The sequence below is a fragment of the Cydia fagiglandana genome, chromosome 2 (assembly GCF_963556715.1).
Source record: "Cydia fagiglandana chromosome 2, ilCydFagi1.1, whole genome shotgun sequence".
NCBI lineage: Eukaryota > Metazoa > Arthropoda > Insecta > Lepidoptera > Tortricidae > Cydia > Cydia fagiglandana.
Window position 1 is genome coordinate 24892389 of NC_085933.1, and position 13478 is coordinate 24905866.

Below are 13478 nucleotides of genomic sequence, written 5' to 3' on the forward strand. Positions count from 1 at the left end.
GACGCGCCTGGTGCTGCTGCGCAAGATACGCCAGTCGCAGTGTGCGCCGCCCAAGGTAAGCTGCGGGAGAAGCTGCGCGCCGAGGAGACGCGCCTGGTGCTGCTGCGCAAGATACGCCAGTCGCAGTGTGCGCCGCCCAAGGTAAGCTGCGGGAGAAGCTGCGCGCCGAGGAGACGCGCCTGGTGCTGCTGCGCAAGATACGCCAGTCGCAGTGTGCGCCGCCCAAGGTAAGCTGGATAACTGTATGTTGACTAGATAGTGTCACATTTTTATGACATACAATATATTTCATGATGTGCAATTGTGCATACATGCTTTGGATGGCATTCCCAACCGAAATCTGTATTGAAACTAATTATTTCATGTTATTGATTTTATCTGTTTTGTGTGCCTAAAAAGTTAAATAAATAAAACACCACGATCCAGAGTTTTTTATGGATGTATCGTACGGGGCGTACTGTACATAGTTGAAATTGTACATCGCTACACAGCATTTTAAACCTTTTTTTAGTAAGTTATGGTAAATTTACATCATATTTCATTTATTACAATGTAAAATTGAATTTTAATAAATCTTTTAGGTACATTCGAAAGATAAAAAATATATCATATTTTTTTCTTAATTGTGCGATAGATTGGTAATGTGTGTATTTACGTGTAACGTTGTGGTCGTGCAGCAGGCGGAGGCGGCGGGCACGGCGCTGGCGGGGTCGGGCTGCGTGGTGCCGCCCGGCGTCACCGTCACGCCCGCGCCGCCGCCCGCGCACCAGGGCAACAAGGTACCTCCCGCACACTGCCACTGGACATCGGTGGACCTCATGCCTGCCGTAATAAGCTCCACCGATGGACAGTTAGGAGTGTGGCTGTTTGTACACTACACACCTTATACATCACTGGACTATACATGTATATGAATACGAACAAAACTTAAATAGCGCCAGTAGCCTAGCGGTAGGAGCGTGCGACTCTCAATCCGGAGGTTGCGGATTCAAACTCTGACTCGTACCGATGAACTTATGTTTTACTAGTAACTAATCCCAATAAGGCGTAATTTTCCCTCTGGGTTGGAAGGTCAGATGGCAGTCTCTTTCGTTAAAAAACTGGTGCTTACGCCAATTCTTGGGATAAGTTGCCACGTATTTTGCAGTTGGCTCCCATGAGCCGTGGCAAAAATCCTAGACAACTGGGAGGAAGATGATATGCCTACTTAAAATAAAAATTGATCAAGGCTTTCCAGTGCCCGGGGCTTGGTTTGAACCAGAGTCTTGCAGTCTCGGGACATTTAATTTTCCACCTTTTTTTTTTCAAATCACAAAGTCTTATACACTGATACGTAAAACGTACCCTGTTACGTACGTGTGCTGGCTTGCTAGCTAGAACCGAACTGGGGGTACCCGCAGATCTTCTCATCTACCCACATGTCAATATATAACATGCCTTTCCCTCTGGATAGATGACACTTCACTACATTTTAGAATTTAATATTAAAAGTCAGTTTTGAACTACACTGTTTATGCACTTAACTATATTGTTCACTTATACCCTAACATGCTTTCATAGTCTTTTGTAATTATTTAGTAACTATTTAACTATTGGCTATCTGCACTATAATGTTCATCATCTCCACTATCAGACTCAACGTCTGTACTACCATATTCTTGAAGAGCTATCTTTTTCAAGGATGGTCTGTTGGACGGCGGGCTTTCACTCGACCGGGATCGCTTGTTACTGTTCAGTTCATTTCTAGGCACTGTAGCATCCGAATCCCGTACTAAACACTCTTCAGGACCTTTCACACCAATCATCTCTGCCCACTGTCTCGGTGGAGGGATTCTTATTGTGCCAAAACCCTCATCTTCTCTTTCTTCTTCCCCTTGTTGAACTTCTTTACTATTACTTGATGGTCTTGCCTTGATTTCAACTTGTTTTTCTTCTTCTGTGCCACTTCTAGTAAAACCAAGCATCTGGTTGACATGTCTAATAAATAATTTATTTCCTTGTTTAATTTTATATCTTAACACTCCAATCCTTTTGACTATTGTTCCTTCCAACTCGCTGTACTTTCTCTCGACATAGTAAATGCAGCTCCAGAATCGACTTCCAAATTTACTAGTAGACCATTTAATTGCACACTTGCATAAAAAGGATCCACTTTGTTCGACACTAAATTACACAAAACATCCTCATACAATCCATTAAAACGACTTGATTCTTTTGCCTTACTTTTGTCTCGTGTATCCGAACATACCTCTGCAATATGGCCCTGTTTTTTACACACATAGCACCGACTATATCTGAACCTACAGAAATTTCCGTGCCTTTTGCCACACCGCCAACAATCCTTGCTCGGTTCCAACGGTTTCGCTTTAATTTTATTAACCTCCATTGGCTCGTCACCGCTTGTACCAGTAGGCGCCACGCTAGAGGTCGCTACCGTCGCTGGCGTCGTCATGACTATCACTCCGGCATCCGCCGTTTCAGCCGTTAACGCCAATTTTACCGCTTGATCAAAAGTTAATGTTGTCTGCTGCAACAGTTGTTTTTGCATCTCTTTATCACGAATGCCACATACTAACCGGTCGCGCAACGTGCGATCCAAATCGGTAAAATTGCACTCTATAGCCAATTTACGCAAACTAGCCACGTACTCTTTTATATTTTCACTGCTCGATTGACACCTCATATGAAACTTATACGATTGCACTATTTCATTTTGTTTTGGATTAAAATGATCGTCTAACGCGGACCTTACAGTTGTATAGGTTATGTCCACGATCTTTTTCGGTGAAATTAACGACTGAACTAGATCATATAAGGACTGTATCGTTTATTATAAATACAACTTTACTTAGCCGTTTTTTCTGGTATTATGTTTTTATTAAAAAATTACACATATAGTTTAATTAGTGCTTTAATAATAAGTAACATTTCGTCCTGGGAGATCACGTAAAGCATATGGTTTGGACAATATTTACCCAATCCTCCCGAGTAACTACAACGATTTCGGACAAATACTACAAGAAAATTTACGGTTTGCGAACAAGATAAGTATTACACAAAAAAAATCGTACTATGTAAACAGCAATTACATATGATTCGTAAAGCGAAACATCTGGGCATAGTCTAATCATTTCTTTTAGTTGGAAAAAAAGTTTTGGATCTGTGCTTGGTGGCCTTTTTGAAAATATGGCATGTTACTTACGACAACCCCGACTTTGGTATACAATATAACCATCATGGAGCGTTTCTATCGACCTGTTCTAGCCATGGTTCAACGCCATGAATGTCCGTTAGGCTTTGGATTTCGGTAGATTATTTTAGCTGTTTCCGTCATTTCCCTGGCGTCAGAAATTGACGGGAATCCAAAATGTTGCATAAAAAGTCGTTTTCATGTAAAGATAAAATACACCACATTTATTCTGTGGATGTTCAATTGAGCAATCATGAAAAGGACACTTAGATGGCATATTTTGGCAGCATATTAACCTTTTGTTTCTTTAAATCGTACTAAGGAATCGGTGAAATAGTCTCAAATTAAGCTCGATAGGCTTGTCCGAATTACATTTGCTAGAAGGTATTAAAATCATCATAAAGTCCCTAAAATAAAATAAATGTAAAACATTCTTATATCAGATATGTCTTAAAAATACCCCCAGATTATACCTTAAGAACATAGTAATACAAAATAATACACACGTCAACAGTTAGACCAGGTTTTATCTGTATTTATAATAAACGATACAGTCCTTAAATCACGACCACAAACCGCAAAGAAATTCGCTTTTTTTTAACTCGTCCGTTTGAATACTATTCGCGAGCAAACAATATTCGAACCTATTCACGTAATTTTTCCAATTGTCTTTGTCCATATGAAATTCACTAAATTTTACCGACATTTTATTCATCACAGTTAAAACACACTTTTAAACATTCAAACACTATGTTTAAAGCACTTTTAGCGTATTCCCGAATTAAATCCCGTCGCCAGAATGTTACGTACGTGTGCTGGCTTGCTAGCTAGAACCGAACTGGGGGTACCCGCAGATCTTCTCATCTACCCACATGTCAATATATAACATACCCTATTCAGAATTTAGAATCGACCTCGTAGCGTATACCGGCGCGATTCGGGAAATGAATTAGAGATGCACTAGATAAGAAATAGTAAAGATATGTGACGTTCCACGACAAAAGGTACCATTGCCCCGACTGAATATTGGAGCGGCGTTAATAATAAGCGTAAGCGCCAGCCGCCATAAGGTACCTTTTGCCGTGGAACGTCACATATCTTTACATTCATTTACATTTATTTCATATCTAGTGAATGTCTAACGGCGCGATATCTTAAAATTCGATCGCGCCGTTAGTTATTACTATTACTAAGAAACATCTATATGAAACTTGTTTAACGCTTGTATGTGTATCCACAGCGGTCGACCAGCACGGCGAACTCGAGCACGGCCTCGGCCAACTCGAGCCGTCGCACCTCCAGCCTGCCCGGCGGCGCCACGCTCACCCCGGGGCCCTATCGCACACAGGTAATTAATAGTACATTATTGTCGAGGCTCGGAAATAGCTACTTGCAGGCTGAGGATTCGTTTTAAACGGACGACCTTGGGAGCCCGTTTAATTGAATCCGAAGCCAGCAAGTAGCCTTCCAGCCGAGTCATATATAGTGCTTTTCTCAAAAATGGTGCAAGAAATATAAATATCATAGAAATATTTAACAAAAGCAACGTTCTTACGTATATATTTTCACAGAAAAAAAGCCCTTGCCGCCTTTTTATTTTATTAATAAAAAAATAGAAGTGTATTTTTCTGCTGAAAATACACCAACCTATTTGAGACAGCTAAATAGTCGCGGTACTTATATCATCTGTTTGGCTGTTTAATGGGCCTGTGCCTTCATTTGATATGGCTTTTAAAAAGTTTGGAACACGACAAATAATGGAATTTGTATGCAACGTTGCAGTCCCAAAATCGAGATTGCAATGTTTTTAACTTTTTAATTTTTAACTGACCATAAACTACGCTCTTCGAAACCTATTTTTTAGACGGCAAAGTCGACTTTGCCGTCTATTTTTGAGAAAAAACCTTTAACCCTTTTCCAGACAAAGTACGATTTATCGACTACATAAGCGCCAAGAAAATTTCAACTTTAGCATTCCGATTTAAGGTTCAAATTAGATTGCGATTTTGGCAAATATCTTCAAATGAACATCAAAGCTGGATTTTTTGGGAAAACCTTGTATTGGTGCGGCCTGGAAAAGGGTTACGTTGTCTAACCCCTCAAGTTCACAGGCCTACAATTCACAGGCCGAATTCCATGTGGTAGGTGATTTGACTTTTCGTGAGTCTGGCAGTTTGGAACGCGAAAATAGTAAAATTCAATAAACCCGGGAAAAAAACAGACCTGGTAAAAAAAAATTGAGATCTCCCGCCTAACTTATCAAACTGGTCTTCATGATAAAGCGCAAAATTTTTGATCTTGATTTTTCTTTGTATTTTCGTAGATTTGATTACATGACACCTGTGATCCTTAGAAGTGAAGTTGAACTTTCGCCATTATAATTGTATCCTCTGTACAGTTGGTTACTTTGTTCAGCCCCAATTTGAGATGTTTCGAATATTGATAATTGTAACGACCGGTCTGGCCTAGTGGGTAGTGACCCTGCCTATGAAGCCGATGGTCCCGGGTTCGAATCCTGGTTAGGGCATTTATTTGTATTATGATACAGATATTTGTTCCTGAGTCATGGTTGTTTTCTATATATTTAAGTATTTATATATTATTATATCATATATATCGTTGTCTGAGTACCCACAACACAAGCCTTCTTGAGCTTACCGTGGGGCTTAGTCAATTTGTGTAAAAATGTCCTATAATATTTATTCATTTATTTATTATTTAATGTGTGTGCAGTCGTCCGGCAGTGGCGCCAGCATCACGCCGTCCGTCACCATCACGCCGGCGCCGCCGCCCGCCGCCGCCGCCAACGCCAAGGTACACTACCCGCACTACTACAGACTTCATCATCATCATATCAGAGGTCGTCCACTGGACATAGGCCTCCCTCAAACCATAACCAGGGCAGCAGGGGTCCCCGGAACCTATGTGACTTTAATGCCTGTAATGCCGTAATCGCCACGCTTGGCATGCGGGTTGGCGATCGCAGTATCCACCGCAATCAGGGGACGCTGCTGTCCATCCTCCAGTGGTTTTGGTAGTGGTTTAAGGACATACCCGGACGTCCTAGACTTTTACGATTCACTAAATAGCCAAGGCACCAGTGGCGCCGCATCTAAATATTCGTAGGAAAGTCTAGACTAGTCAGAGTGATTTGACTTATCTTTTCTTCATGAGTTTCTTAGAAAAACATGTACCTAAAAATTAGGCAAAACGTTGGGCATTGAATTTTTAGCTAGGAATACGAGATGACAAGGATCATATTCCATAATATTATTCAATTTACCTCTGAAACCCTTGCTCACATTTATTGCCACATGTATCATTTCACGAAACCAAATCAATTTGTAAATGGCCAACGCATTACCCTTACGGCCCCGAGACGGTAACTTTAGGTCCCAAGTACCATAGTCGTATCACTACTCTTGTAAATTAATGTTGATAATGTTTAAACGTTTTTCCGTGAAGCCGGCTCAGGATAACTCGTCGGTGACGAGCAGTACGAGCGACGCAGTGAGTATGGAATGTGATGTCATTCAACTGTACTTTATAACTTTGTAATGAGTAGTATAGTATAGTATGTATACATGACACAACCCTAGCTCGAACACCACGGAAAAAAAAAAGTGTGGTGTAGAGTCCGCAGTCACCGCAAATAATTGTGATTCACAAATAACGCTGTGAGAAACGTTCTTGTAATTGCTTTATATTGTCTTTCAACTATAAACAAATAGGTGTAGATGTTAAGTACTATGTTTCCGTAATGTAAAAAATGTGAGGTGTGCCAAAAGTATCCAGAAGTCTTATTTAAAAGGTGTAACTAAAATAGATATATCTCTAAGTAGAATAATTAGACTATAGCAAATAATTGTGAACGAAAACGTATAGTTTACGTAGTAGTAGATTTATTAGACGTTTTAATTTTGCAGTAAATAGAACTTCGACTGATATCGTCCAAAAATTTCATGTATTCTTAATATTTAATTACACAAACGGGTCTACCGCGATATAATTTCATTGTCTTTCCGTGACCACAGCTGGTGCAACTCAGTTGAAACGTCGGAGTTTAAGGTAATAACATTTAAATTATATCGCGGTAGACCCGTTTGTGTAATTAAATATGTATACAAAACGCTAGAGTTTAAAGTGTTCTTAAAGGTGGCTACTGACGAGCCTTCCAACTGGCTGCAATCCAAAATCGGTCCGTGAATGTCAAAAACGTACAATGTTTAATATTAGGATGCCGTCCATTTGGATGAATCCAATGTGACCGCACCCATTTGGAAGGCTCGTCAGTGGCCTGCTTAATTCCTGTCTTACATTTCTGATATGTGGAAATAGCCGTAAAGGCCAACGATGTTAACGATGGTCTTAATGTTGTGTCGTACCTTAGGCGAGTTCGCGCAGCGGAGAGGAATCTCAGACACCGGCGCAGCGCCAGGCGGCCGCAAAGCTGGCCCTGCGCAAGCAACTAGAGAAAACACTACTGCAGGTACACAATGTTAAACTATTGTTGAGGCTTTCTGACGAAGTGGTTGCCGTGGCCTGGCAAAAGATACAAGTCAGAAAATGATTCTTTCTTCTGAGGCTTTACAATAATAAAGACATCTAAGTCGCCGAAACTATAGTTCGTTTTTTTTAGCATTAGAAATAAAAAAAACAATCTTGATGTGTCTTTTAATGAAAAACACATTTTAAAAATAAGTTACGGCAAATATGTAACAATTATGAATCTAATACGATCATTATATTCATAAGTTATAGTTTTTAAATTTTAAAAAGCATTTTTCAATTAAAAGACATGTCTAGATCGCTTACCTTCTTGCAAGTTCTTTCTAATGCTAAAAAAACGAACTAAAGTGCCCACAGCGCTAATAACGTTTATATAAGTGAGATCGGGAACTCGATTGCTTGTGATTTTGGCGTGTGAGTGACGTTTTTGTATATGATTTGTATGAGTTTTATCAACTAATTCTAATGCGTTATTCAAGGCTTAGTTTGACGACTTTTTATAAGCAGCTTAGTTTTACATACAATTTTTTTATTGGCACAGATCCCGCCTCCGAAGCCGCCGCCGCCGGAGATGAACTTCATCCCCTCCCCCTCTAACACCGACTTTGTCTACTTAGTCGGTTTGGAGCACGTGGTGGACTACCTCACCAACGAGGATCGGTATGTAGTATCTACTTCTACTTTAAGGAAGAATTTAAGACAAAACAGTATGAGATGAGCCGAGCCTGCGGCGGATCTCACCGGACTTGGACGCACCTTTCGTTCGTACGGTTAAACCGTTAACCTAGTGTCAAATTGTACTCGTAACCATGGTAACTCCAGGTTTAACTAGTTATCCTTGGGTTAGCGCAGCGGTCGGCAACCTTTTAGCAGCCAAGGGACACATATTAGTTAACGGAGGTGACGCGGACCGTACTTTGTTAATATTTATGACTTTATGAGACGTTGTCGTTTGTCACTATTACATACAAAATAGCCAAGGCGGCACTCGGGCCGCAAGTGACAGGTTCACAAGCCGCATGCGGCCCGCGGGCCGCAGTTTGCCGACCGCTGGGTTAGCGGAATGGTGCAAGTGGCTCTTAAGACTGCGTCGAGCAAAATCAGCGAAAAAGGCAGTCACCGTTTAGTCGCTAGCGTTCACATATCTTGATAAATTTTTTTATAATAAATGTCATTATTATCCCAAAGAGTGTGTTTACAACGAATCACCCTTGAAAATCTGAAATCTTTTACAATATAATAAATACACTTATGCAAAGTTGTACCTAAAATGAGATGAACGAGTGTCAGCGTTTAATAAAATTTGTATAAAAAAATCAATGCGCAAGCTATAATATCGAGTGATTTTGAAAGCCAGATAACTAGACTACAACGAATCAGCCTTTTCCTATTTTTCTTCTTAAAGGCAACAGAGAAATTCAATCGTAAATGTAAACTTTCGTAAAATTTCCATACATCCGCCATATCTGTCAAAATTCTCCTTTAATAAATATTTAATAAATAAATAAATATTATAGGACATTTTTACACAAATTGACTAAGCCCCACGGTAACCTCAAGAAGGCTTGTGTTGTAATACAACAACGATATATGTAATATATAAATAGTAGGGATGTACCGACTAGTCGCCGACTAGTCGGGAAAGCCGACTATCCGGCCACATTTGTAGTCGGCGATTAGTCGGCGACTAGTCGGCAAAAATGGCCGATTAGTCGGCACTTTATTAGTTACAGAAAAACAGAAAAAAAAGAAATCAACAGTCAATATTTACCACATGTTTTATGTCTATTTTACTAAAATATCTATTCTGGGGCCAAATTCGACACGTACAACTGTCAGATTTCGCATCCACGTCAAATCAACAGTTGATTTTATCGCATACTGAGTTATCATTCCATCAACGGTGGATAATATCATTTGGTACAACCAAAACTCCACTCTAAACTAAGGGTGGTTCGGTTTGGTTTGCTTGTCACCCTAACTGTGGATTGTTAATGTCAAATTTTGACATTGTACGTATTCGAGAACTTATGATTTTTCCCACATCAACGGGAGATCAACACGATACGTCAAACGTCGCTTGTCGAATAGGGGTCCAGGCTGCAAACGAAAACTTTTGTCCATAAATAATTGACCGTTTGATCGTTATCGTATGTTGGTGGGCTGGTTTTTTCCTCTACTGATTCTCGTGTAATTTCATGGGCAAGTGCAATAGTAAAATAATTTTATTATTATTCAGTTTTTATTTTTTTTAATGGTGGAGCCATGGGGAACTATTAAAATGTTATTGCAAAATTTAGAGACTTTTAGATAGGGCACGTTGCTCGTAAAGACGCTGATCACAGGGGATAGGTTCTTAACTGGCGGCTACGTACGGGAAATATAGCCTTGGAAATACCTCCTACAAGCTGTACTGACGGTCTGCTCAGGTTCGCAAAATAAAAGAAAGACAGAAATTGAACGAGGATTCTTGTGATAGGTCTTTGAACCTGTAGAGAACACCTTTTAGTCAAGCTAATATGATGAATAGCGCAATCAAAGGAGCAAAACTATTGTTTTTCACCAGAACTTATACGAAACTAATGATCTGGCCGACTAGCCGACTAGTCGGCCGACTAATCGGCCTTTCGAGCGCCGATTAGTCGGCTAGTCGGCTAGTCGGCCAAATCAATAGTCGGTACATCACTAATAAATAGTTAAATACATAGAAAACAACCATGACTCAGGAACAAAATATCTGTATCATCATACAAATATATGCCCTTACCAGGATTCGGCTTCGGCTTCATAGGCAGGGTCACTACCCACTAGGCCAGACTGGTTGTCAAAGTCCTTTCCTCAGATCGTCGTCGTCGTCCTTTGATTCAGATGCCCGCTGCCCGCTGGGGCTCGTCCGGAGTGGTCGCGTACCTGGATCTCCCATTTTGACATATCGTTTTGGCATAGATATTGACAGAAATTCATGTCCGTATACGAATGATGATACCAGTGAAAAACTGTGTTTAAAATAAATAGGGTAAATTAATAATGTCACACGGAAATTAGTCATTAAAATTTTGATTTGTTTTTATTCACAAGTCATAATACTTTAAAAATATAACAAATTATTTAAAAAAATGTTTTTCCTTGTCTTATCACAAAGGAACGCTCTGACAGTTTGAATTCCTCAAAAGAGGCCAGTGGTTAACACCAAACTCGAAACAGAACCTTTAATGATAACCTATGATGATAAATATTTAATAACATTCATTTGGATTTGATTTGGTTTGATTTTGTTTGATATTTTACATTTAATATTTGCTTCGGGTTGGTGTGGTGAAAATTTTTGTGTTTCACTCGGGGGCAAATTTTGTTTAACCCTCGTGCTTTGAAACCCTCGAAACGCTCAAGATTCCATTTTTCGAACCACTCGCTACGCTCGTGGTTCAATTTTGGAATCTTTCGCTTGCTCGGGGATCAATATTAGCACGAGCGGTTAAACAACGACTTTGCCCCCTTGTAAAACAAATAACTATTTATTGTACATATAAATAAAAACACGAGAAACACAGTTCCAGAGTGATAATATGGTCGTTCGTTGTCCAGCATGCCGCGCTCCACGGTGCCGGCCGCTTGCGCGCAGTGCGGCTGCGACTTCACGCCCGTGTGGCGCTGGGAGCGCGCGCCCGCCCGCCGCCTCGACGCCACCTTCACGGCGCCGCCCGCGCCTGCTCAAGCACGCCGCCTGTGCGAGCTCTGCGTCTCCGGCAACGTCAAGCGCGCGCTCAAGGTATTTACAATTCTACACGTAAAGATTACCAACTTTTACTATGTTGCTGAATATGGTATTGGCACAGAATAAATAATAGTACCGCCGTACAGAAAGGAAATTTCCTACAAAACCGAAGTTTGATCACGGTTCAGGGTCGAATCATGCTATACCTTTCTAATATATAGCACTATCCCTTTCGGCTATTTAGAGTTGTCAAAATTCGAGTGATTATCTTATCTGTGGTCCTGCACGCAAAAGGAAGTCAAGTTGTGTCAACCCTAATAATTGCTCGGAGCAATGCTGAGCCGAGAGGAGCCGAATCTGGCCGAAGTCAAGAGTTTCACACCCCTGGTATTGGTAACCCAAACTCCACGTTTGTACGGCGTTGGGATTATGCTCCGTCGTGTCGTCTCGACGCAGGCGCGTCGTTTGTGTGAGGTGTGCGTTTCCGGAAACGTCAAGTGCGCGTTCATGGTATTATCTATCCTGTGCGACTCGAGAGTGTAATTCGTACATAATGCGTTGTGTTTGCGTCTTATTACTTTATGATCAAAGGGTCAAAACAAAATATTTTAAAATTTCAAAATAAAACAAAGAAGTTAAGAATTTTACTAATTATTAAGGATGTTTGGAACCCCATTTTTAGGGTTCCGTACCCAAAGGGTAAAACGGGATCCTATTACTAAGACTTCGCTGTCCGTCCGTCCGTCTGTCACCAGGCTGTATCTCACGATCCGTGATAGCTAGACAGTTGAAATTTTCACAGATGATGTATTTCTGTTGCCGCTATAACAACAAATACTAAAAACAGAATAAAATAAAGATTTAAATGGGGCTCCCATACAACAAACGTAATTTTTGACCAAAGTTAAGCAACGTCGGGAGTGGTCAGTACTTGGATGGGTGACCGTTTTTTTTTTTACTTTTTTTTGTTTTTTTTTTGCATTATGGTACGGAACCCTTCGTGCGCGAGTCCGACTCGCACTTGCCCGGTTTTTTTTAATAATACACGTAGATTAATTACATAATGTGTATAAGTTACAAAAAAAACGGTTCAATAGTTAGATATAAAAAATGAACACCAATTTTCTTTTTTTTTAGTTCCCTCAAAAACCTGTAGCATTTTAGGAACTTATTTGGTGAAATAGCATCTTACATCTGGGGTAATAAGTTGGTTAAACGGCAATTAATTTAGCTTCTGGGGCCGACGCCCCATACAAACACCGCTTGCATAGAATGACGATTTGCGGCTTACTTTTATGGTACTAGTTTTATATACAAACAATTTTAAGGTAAATTACTGTAAAAAACAACGGGTTGCACTCCGGGAGTGCCGGCAGAAGTGAAAACTCAATGGCATTGTAACAATTTTTCGATCAGGTCACATGTCCGTCTTACGAATCTTAAGGTCACATGTCCGTCTTACGAATCTTACGGTCACGTGACCTGTCGCGAGTTTAAAATTTTTTCCCCATCACAAAAAGTGCACAGGGCCGCTAAAGAAGTTTTCACTTGAGATAATGCGTACGTTGTGTATAGGCCGAGCACACGGCGCGGCTGAAGACGGCGTTCGTTCGCGCGCTGCAGCAGGAGCAGGAGATCGAGCGGCGCCTGTCCGCCGCCTGCGCCTCGCCGCCCGCGCCCGCCGCGCCCGCGCCGCCGCCCGCGCATGCGCACCGCCCACAGGTGTATACACTTATATATATATACAGCAGGAGCAGGAGATCGAGCGGCGCCTGTCCGCCGCCTGCGCCTCGCCGCCCGCGCCCGCCGCGCCCGCGCCGCCGCCCGCGCATGCGCACCGCCCACAGGTGTATACACTTATATATATATACAGCAGGAGCAGGAGATCGAGCGGCGCCTGTCCGCCGCCTGCGCCTCGCCGCCCGCGCCCGCCGCGCCCGCGCCGCCGCCCGCGCATGCGCACCGCCCACAGGTGTATACACTTATATATATATACAGCAGGAGCAGGAGATCGAGCGGCGCCTGTCCGCCGCCTGCGCCTCGCCGCCCGCGCCCGCCGCGCCC

General features: G+C 41.6%; 1 protein-coding gene across 1 annotated transcript in view; it reads left to right on the forward strand.

Moving 5' to 3' along the window:
• LOC134679299 (transcriptional repressor p66-alpha) overlaps positions 1-13478 on the forward strand; it is a 29912-nt gene that overhangs the window by 9265 nt on the left and 7169 nt on the right. The window contains exons 7-15 of the mRNA XM_063538202.1: positions 678-779; positions 4431-4538; positions 5924-6004; positions 6656-6700; positions 7581-7679; positions 8241-8359; positions 11285-11468; positions 12990-13119; positions 13215-13261. Of these exons, the coding sequence (XP_063394272.1) occupies positions 678-779; positions 4431-4538; positions 5924-6004; positions 6656-6700; positions 7581-7679; positions 8241-8359; positions 11285-11468; positions 12990-13119; positions 13215-13261 (915 nt within the window). The remainder of the gene's footprint in view (positions 1-677; positions 780-4430; positions 4539-5923; positions 6005-6655; positions 6701-7580; positions 7680-8240; positions 8360-11284; positions 11469-12989; positions 13120-13214; positions 13262-13478) is intronic.